The sequence below is a fragment of the Chinchilla lanigera genome, unplaced genomic scaffold, assembly GCF_000276665.1.
Source record: "Chinchilla lanigera isolate Chin_1 unplaced genomic scaffold, ChiLan1.0 scaffold00030, whole genome shotgun sequence".
In the NCBI taxonomy this organism is placed as follows: domain Eukaryota; kingdom Metazoa; phylum Chordata; class Mammalia; order Rodentia; family Chinchillidae; genus Chinchilla; species Chinchilla lanigera.
Genome location: NW_004955431.1, coordinates 18,820,947 through 18,839,292, shown reverse-complemented (window position 1 = coordinate 18,839,292; position 18,346 = coordinate 18,820,947). Strand labels below are relative to the sequence as shown.

At 38.0% G+C, this 18,346-nt stretch overlaps 2 protein-coding genes across 3 annotated transcripts in view; one reads left to right on the top strand and one right to left on the bottom strand.

Annotated features, from left to right (window-relative positions):
- The window catches only part of Nhlrc2 (NHL repeat containing 2), a 54,331-nt gene extending 46,971 nt beyond the window's left edge, over nt 1-7,360 (bottom strand). The window contains exons 1-2 of the mRNA XM_005387810.2: nt 6,994-7,360; nt 3,931-4,083 (exon numbers count right to left, since the gene is read on the bottom strand). Of these exons, the coding sequence (XP_005387867.1) occupies nt 3,931-4,083; nt 6,994-7,171 (331 nt within the window). The 5' untranslated portion in view covers nt 7,172-7,360. The remainder of the gene's footprint in view (nt 1-3,930; nt 4,084-6,993) is intronic.
- Nucleotides 7,361-7,548: 188 nt separating this feature from the next.
- Dclre1a (DNA cross-link repair 1A) overlaps nt 7,549-18,346 on the top strand; it is an 18,794-nt gene continuing 7,996 nt past the window's right edge. The window contains exons 1-6 of one of the 2 annotated variants that reach the window (XM_005387808.2): nt 7,549-7,651; nt 8,173-9,261; nt 10,330-12,015; nt 13,447-13,580; nt 15,447-15,565; nt 16,964-17,104. In XM_005387808.2, the coding sequence (XP_005387865.1) occupies nt 8,802-9,261; nt 10,330-12,015; nt 13,447-13,580; nt 15,447-15,565; nt 16,964-17,104 (2,540 nt within the window). In that variant the 5' untranslated portion in view covers nt 7,549-7,651; nt 8,173-8,801. Of the gene's footprint in view, nt 7,652-7,755; nt 7,867-8,172; nt 9,262-10,329; nt 12,016-13,446; nt 13,581-15,446; nt 15,566-16,963; nt 17,105-18,346 lie in introns of those variants that run through there. The other variant, XM_005387809.2, reaches the window with a different exon arrangement.

Below are 18,346 nucleotides of genomic sequence, written 5' to 3'. Positions count from 1 at the left end.
TCCACCAAAGGACACTTGTAATGCTTACATATCGTGGCTATTATGAATAATGCTACTAGGTATTAACTTATTCAGAGTTTCTATTTATTTTTGGTTTAGTCTTTGTTATCCAGTCTATTAATATTCCTTTTTATTTCTGTAGAATCAATAACAAGGTCCCTATTTTCATTTCTGATTTTAGTAACTGAACCTTCTCTCTAAGTTTCTATATTGATACTCTAAACCAACTTTTGGCCTCCATTATTTACCTATTACCTATTTTGTTTTTGTCTCCTCAAATACTTATTGCCTTCCTTCTTTTATTTTGGGCTTAGTTCTTTTTCTAGGTCCTTATGTTATATTAGGTTATTGATTTGAAATACAGTATTTCTTCCTTTTCAAATTTATTTTTATTTACTTACTTAGTTACCTGGAATTGAACTTGGGACCTTGTGTTTGCCAGGCAGGCACTTGTGCCTCTGAGCTATAACCCCAGTCCGATTTCTTGCTTTTCAATGTATTTTTAGTTGTTTTGTTTTTGGGGTTTTTTTGTCTTTTTTTGAGACAGGATCCCGCTCTGCAGTTCAGGCTGGCCTTGAGCTCACTTTGTAGCCCAGGCTGTTCTCGAACTTGCAACGATCCTCATGCCTCAGCCTCCCAAGTGCTGGGATTACAGGTGTGTGCCACAACACCTAGATTGCTTTTTAATGTAAACATCTGTTTAAATTCCTCTTACCACTGCTTTTACTGTGTGCCACAAATTTTCATTCATCTTAAGTCTTTCTAATTTGCCTCCTGATTTTCTCTTTGGTCCACAGATTAACAGTATGTTAATTTCCATAATTAAAAAAAAAATTTTCATTTTTCTTCTGTTACTGCTTCCTAACTTCATTCTGTTCTGATCACAGAAGATACTTTTTGTAATAACTATATTTTAAAATATACTGGGGGCGTGCAGGGATACAGCTCAGTGGTACAGCGCCTGCCTGTGAAGTGTGAGGTCCTGAGTTCAACTCCCAGTACCAAAAATAAATAAATAAATAATAAAATAAAATACACTGGGACTTAATTGTGAACTAACATATAGTTTATCCTAGAAAATGTCCCATATGCACTTGAACTGTATAATCTGATGTTGTATAGCATGTCCTATATATGCATATTATTAGATCTAGTTGGTTTGTTGTATTAAAACCTTTATTTCTTTATCTTCTGTTTAGTTGTTTTATACATTATTGAGAATAAGGTATTGGATTCTCCAACTGCTATTACAGAATTGTATCTCTTCCCTCAATTCTGTCAATTTTTGCTACATATATTTTCACACTTTGCCTTTAAGTGGATAAATGTTTATTGTAACTCCTAGCTGTACTGAACCTTTTCAGATATGTAATGACTTTGTCTCTGTAACCAACTTTTCTGAGTTAAAGTACACTGCATCTAATACAACCACCTCTATTCTCTTTTGGATAGTATCTACGCTGAATTTTTTTTCACCCTTTTATTTTCAATTATAGGCATGTACCACTACACACATTTATGTCTTTGGTTTTAAGGTGACTCTTTTACACAGAGCTGTTGTTGGATATTTTGAATCCATTTAGCCACTCTCCACCTTTTGATTGGAAATTTTAATCCAATTACATTTAAAGTAATTACTTATAAGAAGGAACTGATTTCTGACATCTTGGTTTCTACATACCTTATCGCTTTTCTGTTCATTTCCTATATAACATTACTGTTTAGTTGATTTCTGTTCGTAGTAAAATGTTTAAATTCCTTTCTCATTTCATTTTGTGTATATTCTCTTGTGACCTTTTTATGCTCAGCACAGTAATTACATTTTACACACTAAAATCACTGTAATGTGAATTTATACCAGGTTAACTTCAATAACACTAAAAAAATACTCATTTGACATTAACAGTTCCATATATACCCCTTCCAATTGCTGAAGTCACAAAATTACATCTTTACACACTATGTATCCAAAACCATGAACTGACAATTATTTCAACTGTATTAGTCTCTTAAATTATACAAAAAACAAAATGTGGCATTATAAAGCAAAGTTATAATAACACTGGCTTTACACTTTTTTTAGCAATACTAGGACTTGAACCCAGGGCTTTAACACTGAGCTACGTCCAACCTGTTTTTCATTTTGAGACAGTTTCACTTAATCGCCTCACTGGGCCTGAATGTTTGATCCTCTTGCCTCAGACTCCCTGAGTGCGGGATTACAGGCATGTACCACCACACACATCTCTGACCAGTGATGGCAAACCTTTGAGAACTTTCAATGATAACAAACAGCCCACTGCAGCACATGTACTATAGGTTTAGTACCACTGTCTTAGAGTAATTTTTAAAATGTTCTGGTCCATTAAATCATGTAGAAATCAAAAAGTAAATTTATATACCCTTGTTAGAAAAACACAATACTAGCTTTTATAATTGCCCTTGAATTTTCCTTTACTGAGATTTTTTTATTTCTTCATAGACTTCAAATTACTTTCTAGTGTTCTTCCACTTCAAGCTGCAGGACTCCCTTTTGCACTTCTTTCAGGACAGGTCTAGCAAAGGACTCCCTCAGCTTTTGCTTATCTGGGTTTGTCCTACCTTCTTTCCCACTTTGGAAGAACAGTTTGCAAGTTCTAGGATTCTTGGTTGACAGTTTTTTCTTTTAGCAACTGAACATATTGGCACACTGTGCTATCACCCCTGATGTCTGCTGTGACATCTGATTACTGAAGATCCCCTGTGTGTGGTGAGTTGTTTTCCTCATGCTGCTTTCAAAGTTCTCTCTTTGTCTCTGGCTCTCCAGATCCTCCTGACTCAGCCTCCCAAGTGCTGGGTTTACATGTATGCACCACCATACCTGGTAATCTATTACAATTTAAAAGCACTTAAAGTTTCACTTGCCCCTTAGAGTTTATCTATCCTTTTTTTTAAAAAAATTAAATCTCAAGATATCTTTTATTTTTGTACATGTATAGACAGACCATCTCATCTTTTTTTTCTTTTGCAGTACTTAGAATTGACCTAGGACTTCAGAGCTATATACTCAGCTCTATTTTGAGAGAAGCTATTTTGAAGTTGCTCAGGTTGGACCTGAGCTGGCAATGCTCCTGCCTCAGCATCCTGCAGTGCTGGGATAACAGGCATGAACCATGACTCCATCCCATCCTTACTCTTACAGAATCAGTGACCCTATGTATTTTTCTCTATTCGAGTGTAGAAATTCAATTAATTTAAAACTAATTAAATTAAATCTTTAATCAATTTCATTTACTCCCATTATTTTTAGAAAAATGAAAATAAGAAATAAACCTGATAATTCTTCAAACTTCTAAAATGAATACTAAGTATAAACTCTTGCAACTCCAGACTCCATAGTACCATAAAAGAGGATGCCCTAATGTGCTCTGAAAAACATTAACTGTAATGTCTTTTTTTTAAAGAAGCAAGGTCAAAGAGAAGAAAAATCTTAGAGTACTCTGTATTGTACTATAGTTCATGTCATTCAATGTTAATGAAAGCTTAATCATATTTCCTAGTAAGAACTTTAAACCTTTACAGTGAAAAGAGTATAAAACTTGGGTCACACATTTCTTTGTTTTTTGGGTTTTTTTTTCCTCCATAAAACAAATTTAGGTAATAGTAGATAAAGAAAAAAATTTTTTAAAATGCCTGATCATGAAGAAAGTAATTCATGCCTGTATTCCCTCAGTAAACCTTGTCCTGAATTCAGCTTCTTCAGCTAAACAGACCTCTATTACTAAATTTAATCCTTCATGAAAAGGTACATTGAATCCTTAACTCATACAGATTTTTGAGAATCACTGAAGTCTTGCCAAACGTTCATTTCTCCTACGAGCAAATGAGCCAGCTAGTCTTCTATTGCCTATGCCATGACAGTCCGTTAGAAACTAATCAAAAAGCAGATACCTTTATCAGAGTATGTGTGTTCTAACTCATGGAGGTCAGGCAACAAGTGAATACAGTTTATGCAGCAGTAGCTGAAGAAATCAAGGATGACCACTTTTCCACACAGGTCCTTGTAGACAGAAATAGGCTCTTCTGTGTTCAGCCATTCTAATCCTGAAATGTATACAAAATAAATTACAATGATTAAAGATAAAAACAGAGATAACTGATCTAAAACTTTCCATTAGAATGTGAATTGCTGTTCTTTCTAGCACTACCAAAAACAGTCCAACACTTTAAGAGAGGATAGCACTAAAGTCAGTAGTAGTTTATTTCATTTGTAAGAACTGGACTTTTTGATCAATCAAAAAATTAAAGACATGATGTCTGTTCTTTACTACAATTAAACAGGTATCTGTGATGTGAAGGAGACCGAAAAGCCAAGTCTATAGGGATTGAAGATCCAAAGAGGGAAGAAAGAAGAAAAACAGGAAAGAGTGACAGGGTAGGGGTAGAAGGAAGGGTAAAAGGAGAGCTGCTTTTATGAGGCAGTCTGCACACACAGCAAGAAAACGCTTCTAAATTCTGTCAGAACTAGTGTAATAGTCTGGGTATGAAAGAGGATAAAACCAACACATTTAGGCAAAAACAACAGGAAATATCAAATATTAAGTAACTGCATTCAGAATGAGGTAAATAAGCTTAAAAGCATTAAGACATAGCTAAATATCAAAAACAAAATATATTTAACGATAAACATACAAAATGCCTACGCCAATCTCCTATAAAAAAAAGCTGAAATGTTCTGGAGTTGGATGAAACACGAGATACAAAATAAAGTATTTTAAATGCAAAATCCAGAGCAACACTAATATTGATGAAGAATGTGTTCTCTTCCCTCCAAAACAAAATAGGCTCTCCTTATCTGTACTTTTGGAAATCAGCATTTACAATTACTTGATTATGATTCAAAATGTTAACTGTACTATGAAGATTTTGTTAAATATTAAAAAGTACAGCATCCCTATCTAAACAACTTACAAGAACAAAGTTTACTGCTTATAGATAAATAAATGTAGCTATTAAAAAGTTTGATTATAGGGGCTGGGGATTTAGCTCAGCGGCAAAAGTGCCTGACTGGCAAGCGCAAGGTCGTGAGTTTGGTTCCCGGTACCGGAGAAAAACCAAAAAAAAAGTTTGATTATACCTTGAAGTAGGTATTTAGAAATATTTCATAGCAACTGAACCCCAACGCTGGGCAGAGCAAGTAAATTCATTAGGCCTCCCTTTTCCACGAGGAATATGTTGCAAGACCTCCACTGGAGGCCTGGAACTGCGCAGTATACTGAAACTTAGAATTGAAGGCCTTTTCCATCTTAACCAGGCATTTATCAGGCACTGAGGCCCCAGGTAACTTGTGCAGTTTAGGATGTGACAACAAAACTAGCACAAATTTCTTTTTCCTTCTTCACAATTTGGCATATAAAAGATGGGTTTTTACTGTAGGTCTGAGCAACCAACCACAGCACGTCATTGTTTTTTTCTTCATTGGGAACTTTCACCTTTTCACTTGAGGGAAGCACTTACGGCTTCTTTGGCATATCGGATAGCCAGCAGCACCACCGTTGAGCACTGAGGCCATTATTAAGTTAAATAAGGGTTCCTGGAACAGAATCCCTGTGATACTGCTACCCTTGACGTGATAACCATGACTAAGAGCTGGCAGCATACACAACACAGATAAGGGGACAAGGTGATCTGTCACATCACTGGAAAAAGGGATGACTCACAACACGCAGGACACAGGAAGAAGGCATGAGATTTGTCAGATTTAGAGTGGTACACAATTCAGAGATTATGAATTGTTCCTTTCTGCAATTTTTCATTTAATATTTTCAGGCTGTGATTGGCTTTTGGCTTAACCAAAAGCACGCAAACAAGATTAGATAATAAAAATACTGCCAAATCCTGGCTGATGGCCTGCTTGTTTGTAATAGTGTATGTGCTACAGAACTACCTCTTTACAACGTTTTTACAAAATACGTATACATGTACGTAATACGTACCTTCTCGCAAGGTTTTTACAGAATATGTATACTATTGTGTGTGTGTGTGTGTGTGTGTGTGTGTATTATTTTTAAATTTCTCTAATGGGATAAGCATTTATGCACCCTTTTTGGGTAAGAATTCCTTCATATTTCTAATCTAGTGTAAGATTAGTAACGGAAAAAATGAGGCCTTCTCAAGGCAAGTGCAAAAGGCTCAGAAAGACACCCAAGACTGTTTTCAGAGGAGGTTCCGATATACCTCCCATGAGATAACTGAACCCTGCCACAACCAACCAATTAACTATGCATGCGGTTTCAGTGTCATGCCAGGACACATGCCAACATCACCAGGCAAAACAATGCCACTCTCACCAAAGAAGGTAAAGTATGGTTTCATTTCAAAGCGCACTGCTCAGAGTATCTATTCCCTCATATTCCCAAGGCTCACACAGCCAGAATACAAACCCTGGAGAAAGGCCATATAATTGATTCAAATTTTTAAAATTTTTAAGTTTCTTGATACTGAACGGGAGCAACCAGGCAAAGCTAGGAAACCACCAAAATCTGGGGTCTGGAGAGAGTAGTACTCCTACTCAGGCAGTTATCAGCTGGAAGTTCCTTGGTCTCCCCGTGCCTCAGTTTCCCTAACGGTGAAACAGGACGCACAAGAGGACATCGCTGGGTTGTCGGAAGGGGTAAACAACGTAATATCCCCCCAGGCGCTTAGAACTGCGCGGGGCACAGAGGTGATCCCCAAATGTCAGCCAGGACGCCGCAGAGAGATGATGAGGACGAAGGCTCCAGGGAAACAGACAGAAGGGACCGGGTGGTGTGGACATCGCCATCGCCGCCAACCGGGACCACGGACATTCTTGGGGTCTCTACCTAGCTGGCACCAGGCCGGGGCAGCCCGCGCCCTCCGCAAGCCCAGGCGCGCGTCGCCGCTCGGGTCGGGGGCCGCAGGCACGCGCCCAGCTCCTCCCGCGCCGAGCAAGGGGAGGTCCCGGCACGCCGCTGCCGCGCGCCAGCCCCTCACCTTCCGGGAACTCGGGCGCCGGCAGGTCCTGCTCCCGGCCGTCCACCTTCTGCAGATACTGGTAGACCAGGTCGTCCTTCTCCTGCGGGGTGACGGCGTCCAGCAGGGCGTACTCGAGCGACGTCTGCGCGGGCAGTAGCCCCGAGAGGCCGCAGCCGCGGGCCCCGGACGCCGCCATGTTGCTGTGCGGGTCCCCGGCGGCGGCCGGAGACGCTGCGGGCGAGGCGCGGCCCCCGCTGCGCCCGCACAGCCCCGCTCTACGCCAGAACCCTCCCCCCCCTTTTTTTTTTTTTTTTTATTTTTAAGAATGAGGTCGAATGCCAAAGTCCAAATGGCCGCAATTCCCGGGCACGTAATTAAACTAATGTCGCAACTCACCCCGCCCCTCCCAGGCCCCTCGCCGCGGCCCAGCTGGACATTGGGAACGCCAGATTCAACAGGGCGCCGGCCTCGGTGGCCGCGTTCCGCGGGCTCTGTGGCACCCATCCTTCCACCTTCCACCTTGGAAACTGGCAGGCTTTAGAATACAATTAAAATAAAATGAACCAGCCGGCCACTTAAAAAAAATTTTTTTTTAAAAGATCCCACTCTTAAACCTGGATCAGCCGATTCGACACGCCTCCGGCCGCGGGAAGTGGTTCCCGCCAAGACCAGAAAGGTAAGGCCAGGGATATGGTATCTTCCAGAGAGAGTTTTTTGGAGTTTTGTTTTTTTGTTTTTTTGTTTTTTGTTTTTTTTTTAAGTCACAATGGCTTTGATTTGTAAACAAACATGTCTTGTGAGCCTGGAAGTGTTGAAAGTGCAGGCGCGAATAGACCGTCCGCCTGGCCGGGGAAGGGGGCGCAGAGGGGAGCGGATGCAGCTGGTCCCCGGGTGCGTGGCGGGTGGGCGGCCCCCAGCGGCTTTGAAGGCTGGCTGTGCTCCCCCAAGGGGGAGCTCTGGGGGCTCTTCTGGAGCCAGCTGTGCTTCACGTGGAGAGGGTGAAGGCCTTGCTTGGGGGCTCCAAAATTCAAGGAGAAGAGAGAGCTAGTAGGGGGTATCTGGCACATGACCTGGGTTTGACAGCGGATGGAGAGGGCCGGCCGCGTGTGGGACACACAGCTTTCCAGCTCTGGGGGACAGAGTGGGACCCCAGGCCACGCGGGACATGTTAATGTTTGAACTTTGTTCCTTGTCCAGGGATTGCACCATGCTGCGGGAGGAAGACACTAGACTGATTCAAGAAACTGAAGTTGTTGACTGTCTGCCAGGCACGGATAGCGGCCGTTACGTTTTTTGAGAATCACACACTTTGATTATGGTGTGACTTGTTTTACTAGTGAACTAGCCAAGTGCCCAGGACCTGTAACAGGACTTGTGAATTATTTGGACAGTTGTCCACTAGAAAGAGAACGGACAGTAGCTTCACAGCAGTTAGACAAAACTTGTTCTGAAGTTGTTGAACGTGCACTTCCCATTAGTGCCTAATTGTTAAAGTGTTTTTGATTCTTATTTTTATAAGTCAAGTCCTAGAAAAAGCCAAAATACTTGAATGAAATAGCAGCCACAGTGAAAAACTTCACAGCTGTTCCCCCCGCCCTCGGGATAGGTTCTTGTAATCTTATTAGGTATAAATGGGACAGCAGGAGTTCTCAGATATAATTTTTATAGTTTGCCAATGTATTGATTACCAAGCTTTAGAGTCTCATCAAGTGAGTGGGTTACTTTTTTTTTTAGCAATATAATTACATTTAAAAAACTGGTAGGAAGAGGTAGCCTCTCAGTTTACTGAAGATTAATGTCTTTTTGATGATACAGTCATTTTTGCTATGTTAGAAGACACGTTTTTGGAAGAAGACATCTGGAAATACAAATCTAAAAGAAAACCCAAACCAGTACATACAAATAATTGCACTGAAAGTATCCCCAAATCTGTTGAAAAGCCAACAGATGGAAAATGCCAGTCAAAACAAAAAGGAAAAAAAGCAAGAACCATAGAAGCTACAGGGAAGGTGAAAGATCATGAAATGTGCCTTGGAGAAAGCCAGACTAGCGTATCTTCTAGTCAGAATTCGAGTTGTGGAGATGATGTTCAGTTGTCCCAGGACAAAGCAGCTACTCCAAGAAAGCACTGTAGAGCTCACAAAAACAGACAAGTGTCCCCAAAGATACGCCCAGTTTATGATGGACACTGTCCAAACTGCCAGATGCCTTTTTCTTCATTGTTAGGTCAGACACCTCGATGGCATGTGTTTGAATGTTTGGATTCTCCACCAATCTCTGATACAGGTAAGATTGCAGAAAAGATAGTAGTCTCAAAATGTCTAGACATCTCGCGTTAGGTCAGCCGTCTCTTCAGTGAAACAGCAGGGCAAGTGATAAACCAAAAGAAAATTGAGACACCATACCAGTCAGTGGTCTTTTTGCAAAGAAAGTTGCAAACCTGAAAACAGCTTAAATGCATTTTATTTTTTCATAAAAGTTCCTACGTAGCTCAATTTTATAAATATTCATTGAACCTTTTACTGTTTATTTTACCGGTTTATTTTTGCTTACTCGATTCACAATGAGCATATAAGGTAGGTAGTGACATTTAATAGATGCATGTTCTTAAAAGTTAAGTAACTTGCCCGATTTTTTATCTTTTTTGGAACTTACAGAAAAGTATAAATACAGGTTTCTAAGTATGGATCTGATGTATTCTTTATGCTAGTGTATAGGAATAGGAACTGGGAAGCATCTTAGGTGATTAAGACTCTTATAAAAATGTGTCAAAAAGCTGAAGTAACACTATCATTTTATTATCTTTTAAAATAAATGTCATATTTAGCATGTGGAAAATTGGACTGTGTTGAAATTGAGTTGTAATGATCTGTGTATTTTAAAGTTATCCCAAATTTTCCGGAGAAAATATTATTTGAAGAGCAATATAAAAGAATATTTAACTTAAAAAATAAATAGTACCCAGGCATGGGGAAACACACTGTAACCCTAGCACTTTGGGAGACTGAAGCAGGAAAATAGCAAATTTGAGTCCCACCTGGGGAACTTTATGAGATCCTATCTCAAAATAAAACATTAAAAAAAGGGCTGGGGTTTAGCGCAAAGCGAAGACCCTGGGCTCAATCCCCAGTGCTGCCAAAAACAAAGTTTTTTTTTAAAAAAATGTACCTTGTAAAACCATTTTGGGTTAAGTGTTGATATTTTAAAACTCAGCTTTTTGATTGTGCAGTTCACAATAACTATTGTCTTAAGGCCTCGGAGGAGAACTGATGGTTTTCCACTTACACGTTTATTTATAGTGCTAATGCATCAAAGCTTGCCCTGCAATACATTTTTCTTTCTTAAAATTTTCAGAGTGTCCAGATGGTCTTCTGTGTACCTCAACAATTCCTTCTCATTATAAGAAATACACTCACCTTCTGCTTGCTCAAAGGAGGGCTAGCAATGATCCTTTTAGTGGCCCGCCACATGCGCCCGGTGGGAGTTCCAGTGAGACCAAGCCAGCCTTTTCTTTTATCTATGAGGAAAAATGGTGTCTACCTCAGAAACAAACTGAGAACTTAAAAAATGTTTCAAATGATCCCTTGTTGATGATACAGAATCTAAAAACATCTCAGCTTACAACTGAAGCCAATAAAAAAATTTCTTCTACAAATACTCAGACATCCCAGCAAGCTCTGCAATCTCCAGAATTTGTTAAGATTGATAAACTGGTAGGAGCTGGTTTGTCACTTATCAGGAAAGAGTCAGACAGCCAAAGGACCACACAACACACAAATTTGCCATTATCAGAAAATGACTTCAGCAGCTGTGAAATCTCTTATTCTCCACTTCAGAGTGATGAGGAAACGTATGATATAAATGAAAAGCTGGATGATTCACAACAGGAACTATTTTGTACCAGAAGTCCTAAAGATGGCAGCCTAGAAGATGATGACAGCTCTGCTGAGTTACAAAACCTCCATGGTCACTTCCTGAGGAATGCAGAGGAGATCTGCCCCAGAGCGAATAGCTTCTTCACTCAAGATAAGAACAGTGAAGGACTACATAAGTGCCGTGCTCTCGGCGATTCATTTCATTTCACCTCGCAAGCTGAGAGCGGCGTCTCATATGATCCAGCATTCACTGATTATTTTCTGTTGTTTCCACCTGCGCTAGCAGGGAATCTCCCTGCTTCTAGTTATCAGACCACTAAGGCAAAACCTCATCAGCCAGAATTTCACTCATCTCAATCAAATAAACAGAAACAGGTAATTGAAGAATCAGCTGTTGATAATCAAGCTTCTCTGCCATTATTGAATTGTGAGTTGTCAAAATCACAAAGTCAGGGAGGACGGTGTCTTTCTTTGCATTCAAGCCAAAGTAAAATTAGAGAATTATCAAGGGAGAACTTCCGTGCTAAGAACAATGCCAACTCAGCATGTGTCTGCAGAAAGACCTTAGACGGTATGCCAGAGGGTAAAGTTACACTTTTAAGTACAGGAAAATCTCGTACATCTACTGCTGCTAATTCTTCGAGAAAATTGTCTTCTAGTCCTAAAGGTACTACAAGACATTTTAGCAAGGCAATGAAGCAAATGGATATAGGTGTGTATTTTGGACTACCACCCAAAAGAAAAGAAGAGAAATCAATGGAAGAAAGTGCATTAGAAGTGATGAACTTAAATCCAGCTACAAGTCCTAATAAAAAGAGGCCCCGGCAGTGCAAGAGGAAGGCAGAAAAATCTTTAAGTGATTTAGAATTTGATGCGAATGATTTAAGTGAGAGTCAGTTCTCCATGGAACTGTCTGATGAGAGGTCACAGCGTCAAAGAAAGAGACGTAAAAAGTCAAATTCACAGGAAGGAACACATCAGAAGAGATCAGGGCACCTTATTAACAGTACAGAATCCGAATGTGGGACAGTCAAGTTAAGTAAAGATAAAGACTTCATAAAATCTGCTCCTGGCAGGCTGCAAAGAGGGAACATGAAAGTTTCAGAATCACCTAATACAGGAGAATTAAGAAAAAGGACGTGTCCATTCTATAAGAAAATACCTGGTAAGTTGGGGTATCAGCGCTCAGTGTATCAGCAAAAACACAAACTTTTTTATCTTCATATTCATTGTCCATGGATGTGTGTATGAAATAATTTTTTGTACTGTATGTGTCTGCTTTTCATGATACTTCATGAGCTGTTAACATGTTTTTTGTTTTTTTGTTATTTTTCTCCATTCAATTCAGTGATTTTATTAAACATACCCAGTACACAAGTTACTATACTAATTAGATGACTATTACAGAGTGCAGGAGACTGTTAAGTAACAGATAATAAGCATACTTCAGAAGGAGGAAAGGCATTTCTGTAAGTAACTATAATAAAAGGCAATGTCTACATACTTGTGAGAAATACAAAGTAGGGTCAAAGAGAGCACTAAATAGCTTCAGAGAAGGGAATCTAATGGGTTATAACTGTCACGATTAATGCCAACCATTTAAAAAAATTAGAATACAGTTTCTCTGCCTTTTCATATTCTTATGACTTCTCACTTTCAAAGATGAGTTTTGATAGCAAAATGTATAGAGGAATGAATTGTATTATTGAAGAATCCAGTAACTTCGGAAAATACACGTTAAAGTAGCCAAAATACACTTGGTTTCAAAAGACTTCTGTTAAAATGTTCTATTATTAATGTTCTAAATCTATAATTTATTAAAAATATTTGTGTAGAGAATTGTTCCAGTTTTGTTTTTGATAATTATTGTGATTAATTTTCTGTTCTTTAAGTGAGCCTGAAACCTTTGTGTCATGTATTGAGAGCCTTAGTAGAACTGTGAAATTATGCTTATACACATGCATTTCGTCCATCAGCACACAGGGTAGTTGTTTCATAAACACATTTGCTAACTTCGTTCCATTATTGCCTATTTAGGGAACCTTTTTCAGCATTTTCCCCACCGCCATACCTGCCATCCTGGAATGAAATTCAGACTATAGAAATACTACTTACCTTTTCTTGTGTAATGACCCTTTGGAGGGCCACAGACTTTTGTAAGATTTAGGATTATTATGGCCTCAACCATTTTTGCCTCCTTAGAAGCATATCAGTATTGCCCTATGGAGAATTAATGTTTTACGAGAAATTCTACAACATTTTCCTTTTGCTCTTTTGCAGAAGGTTTCTGGTGTCCAAAAAAGGTCATGGAAGAATTAACCAAAACAAAAAAGTAATTGGTTTGTAGCTTAGTATTTTTTTATATTTACTTGTGTTTTTATGTAGTTATTCACAAAAGAAGTCTCTATAGGGGATATTTAGTAAAGCTTAACGAGACTTATTCTCACCTTTTGATGTATTATGTGATGTAGGTTTTAAATAACTTATGGTTCAATTGGAGATGAGGTGTGAGGAGGAGAGAGGGTTCAGTATTTATAACCCAGCCATTATCCTCATTAGCTCTCCTCATCCTGCTGTGTTGCTGTTTCCGTTGCAGGAACTGGCTTCACTGTCGATGCCTTTCAGTATGGTGCAGTTGAAGGCTGTACAGCCTATTTTCTCACGCATTTCCATTCTGATCACTATGCTGGGTTGTCCAGAAGCTTCACATTTCCCATTTATTGTAGTGAGGTAAGTTTTCATATTCTAAATTCTGAATATGTGGAATGCTTTGGGTTTCTAAGCAATGTAATTTAAAAAATAATTAAAGCTATAAGATTATTCTACTAGAAAAGATATGAGAGAACAGATTCCAGATCGACTCTAAAATCACATGAATTAATATCAAGAATTACAACCTATTTTTAAAAAATGTTGTATTGTGTAAGATCAGGTAAATTTTATGATGTACTAAAAAACCAGTTTCCTTCAGGAAACATTCTTTGAGTGCCTAAATAAATATAAAAGACAAAATATGTAACTTCAAGTTTACAGCCTCCAGGGGAAATATTCACAAATAACGGTAAGTGGAAAAATGAATGGAGCTCCTAGGACTACTTTATTCTGTTGTGCACCAAGGTGGAAAGTTTCATGGTGAAAGAGATACCTTAAACTAAATATTAAAATCTGAACATTTTAATCCCTGTTACTAAGGGCTTTAGCAAGAATTTGATTTAATCCTCACACCATTCATAAAATATCCTCTTTTTCTCAGTGAAGTAAGTGATTTTTGGAGAGGTTAAGTGAATGCTGCAAGTCACAGAGTAGGTATTGTCAGAGTCCAAATTTGAATGCAGGTCTGTCTTATTCTCAGACAGAGGATAAAGGAGAGAACATACAAGGCAAAGAGTGGAATTTGTATGTAGGCCCTTGAAAAATGTACTTACTCCAAACTATTCAGAAAATTTAGCTTGGGAGTGCTGGCCCATGTCTATAAGCCCAGCGCTTGGGAGGCTGGGGCAGGAGGATCCCTGGGAGTTTGAGGCCAGCTTAGGCTGCACACTGAGTTCATGGGCAACCTGAACTACGTAGTAGTTTTGATACAAGACCCTGTATCAAAAACAAAAACAACAATACTCAGAAAATTTAGAAAAGCTAGAACATGCCATAGGGAACCACAGGAGATAAATCCTCACCAGTGGGTTGGGACCAGATGACAAAGGATTTTGTGCATTATTCTGAGAATGGGGAGGTTTTTATGGAGAGCCAGTGTTTAAGCAGACGAGTGATGCCGTCCTTTTAGGAAGTATTTAAAACTGGAAAACAGGAGAATTTTCAGATGCTATGATTCTAAACTGGAATTGATACAAAATACAAACTATGATCAAGATCCTCTTGACATTTTATAGTGTATTCCATATTTGGAAAACAATATTAAAACTTTTATAAATAGATGCATTTACCAGTTTGTCTTATTTATATACAAAAATAGAAAACACTACTAAAATTTTTAAATAAATACAATTTACTATGTTGTCTTTTTACATATGTAGAAAAAATTGTGTAAGGGGTGATCAAAATATACATTGAATGTTTAAATTAAAATTTTTATTACAAGACAGTTGCCATTAACCTCCCTTAAAAGTACTCCCCCTTGCCTCAAACACACTTCTGCATCATTCTTGCCTCTTTCTGAAGCAGTTCTGAAAGCTTCCTTCTGCTGCTGCTGAGTGCCATCCAGGAAAAAGGTAGACTCATAAAACATGGTGTGTCTTCATCTGCCTTATTCATAGTCTTTGGCACCATTCAACTTCTGGCTCTTCCCCAAAGTCAAAATGACCATGAAAGGTAAATGTTTTGAATTGGTTCAAAGCATTAAGGCAGCCACAGCAGTGCAATTAAAGACATGAAAGAGGAATTCCAGAACTGCTTCAGAAAGAGACAAGACTGATGGTACAAGTCCATTGCAGTGAAGGAGTGTATTTTGAGGGGGATTAATAGCAATGTATCTTTCACTGTAATAAATTTTTAAAAATTTAAACATTAGCTATATTTTTTTTATCACACCTCGTATGTAGTGTTTCACTGAATCAGCAATAAGCACATACTGTTTTGCAGGTAACTGCCAGTCTATTGAAGAGCAAGCTCCATGTGCAAGAACAGTATATCCATCCATTGCCAATGGACACTGAATGTATAATAAACGGCGTCAGAGTCATTTTGCTTGATGCCAATCAGTACGTATTTAAGTTGCCTTAGTCACAGCTTATTTTTAAAAATTCAAAAGGAAAATACATTAAGATGGTTAAGAATTTTTTCGGTTAAAATTAGTATGCTTAATATTTCTTAAAATTTGAATAAAACATATTCTACTTTTGAACAAAAAAAATCCAGTTATACAATCAGAGATTAAATTTAGTGAAATCTTCCAAGTGTTAGAGGATTAAATCTCTCTTAACATGAGACTCCAACTTATTTTTTTAAAAATACATTGATAACTGGGGTGGTGGCATAAGCCTGGAGGCTGAAGCAGTAGGATCTTTAGTTGGAGCCCATCCTGGGCAATGTCATAGACCTTGTCTTAAAAATGAAAAGTGGGGGCCCTGCGGATATAGCCCAGTGTGAAAGCCCTGGCTTCAGTCCCAGTACTGCCGAAAGGGGGAGGGACTAAAAATAAAACTGTTGCTGTGCAGCTAACCTCTTGCCGTTTTCTTTAATATTTATGTAAGTTAACAGCTCATACCCCATTTAAATACCAGAGGTTCTCTTCCTCTAACCCTAAACGTTTCAGACTTTAGATACCAAATACCTGGAAGATTTTTTTTCTTAAAAATTATTTCCTGCCCCCCATCCACCTTTCTAATGTAAAATATTATCAGCATTCATGTTGCCAAAGCAGGACTATTAACTATGCTTCTTTCTACTTTTCCTAATATGTTTGTTAGCTTCCTGTTCCATAGAAATCATAGATACTTGGGCTGGGGATTTAGCTCAGTGGCAAAGCGCATGCCTGACAAGCGCAAGGTCGTGAGTTCGGTTCCTGGTACCGGAGAAAAACCAAAAAAAAAAAAAAAAAAAAAGAAATCATAGATACTTAGGGAAAGGAATAGGCTAAACCTAGGTTTTCTAAAATGCAGGCCCACAGTGTTACTTCAGGTTGTTTTTCATTGTGTCTGCTAGCTTTGCTGCTATTTCTTTTTTTGGTCCCTAACTTGAGTTCTGATTTTTTTTTTAAGTCAACTTTATTGAGATATTCACAATAAATCACATAGTATAAACTACTGATCAAGTTGGTATGACTTAGCTCATGCCTCAGAAACATAAAACACTCTTCTCATACAAAATATTCCGAGGGTTTAGTTCTCATTTCCCAAGAGGCAACCAAGACTGAGTCTTAAAGACAGGCCTTTCTTGGAAATGAGCAGGGTTTGAACAACTCTTGCCTGGTGAATTAATCCTTTCCTGCATACCAGTTCTTTTTATGATATAAATTTCCCATAGTTCAAATGTTGCATTTCTAGTATAGTGCTATGTCACTGGTCACTAATAAACTGTACTTGTTGGTATTGAAATAGGTACCCTTCCTGTAGGTGCTTTACTGTGTAACGGATATGCCTTTAAATGTTTGTGTTCAGCTGTCCAGGTGCTGCTATGATTCTTTTTTACCTTCCTAATGGCACTGTTGTGTTACATACCGGAGACTTCAGAGCAGATCCCAGCATGGAACGTTCTCTTCTGGCAGGCCAGAAAGTCCATGTGCTGTACTTAGACACCACGTAAGAGTGTTTTTAAATGCTGCTTTTTCCCACTGATAGCATTTGCTCTGTTTTTTGTGAATAATTTAAGCATTTGCTTAGGTAATTAAGATAGTGATTTATTGCCAGTTACTCTTTGAAGGCTACTTATCAGAGGGATACTGTTTGGAAAAAAAATGTACTCATCAACGGACAATTTGGTACCACCTGTATTGACTGTGCTTTAATTTTTGTAACTTATTTTTGAAAATATTTATAGCAGAATCCTGTTCCTGAAAGGAGGGAGAAAAATTTAGTGCCAAACTTTAGGAAAACACACTCTTAAGTTACCCTTCCAAAGTGTCCCTGTGAGTATTAGGTATAATCATTAAGAGAAAACTAAGGCCAAAATGCAATTCTGAGTATTAGAGATTTGTTTTTTTTCTCCAAAAGGTAATATATAATTGACAGCTTTAAATTCCTCACTGATATAAATATAGTAGTATAAGCCATTATACTTTATATATACATATTCTCAGCTTTATTAAGGTATACTTGACAAAAATTATATATGTTTATGATGTACAATATAATATTGTATATTAAAATACCTCCTTGATATGTTAAAAATTAATTACATTAAGCATCTCAAACTGTATTAAAGAGAAGTAAGTTTGTATGGGAGATTTTAGTAAAAGATGGTCTTTACATAATTTTCTCACAGTAGGTAATTTTTACATTCTTTTATACCTACTTTAAGTAAAAGATAAATTAAGAAAATAAATTTTCTATATGTATGTATGTTTTTATAGAAAAATTGAAGTTTTTTTCCTCTTTCCTGGTATTTGACTAGGAAAAACAATTTTGAAAATTGAGGCAAGTGTTTATTTAGTGTTTATAGTTTATTTCATTTTAGTGCAGTTATGCTTATTTTTCATATAAAAAGATATAGAGAGTAGCTTAATTGATGTTATTATATTTAGGCCAAACTGAAGCTATTGTATTCTTGTAATGCTACATTTATTTTTGTATCTGTAAAGATAGGTAATAGCCATGGGAATATTCATTAACTTTAAAAACTGTATCAAATTCACATTCACTTTTATTATTTTAATTTTTTATTAAATCAAAATTCCTTAATCTAAATATAACCTTTTTTAATAGTATTTTGTTATATACCAATTGGGGTTTAAAATAAAGATTTATGGGGCTGGGGATTTAGCTCAGTGGCACAGCACCTGCCTGGCAAGCGCAAGGTCGTGAGTTCAATTCCTGGTACCGGAA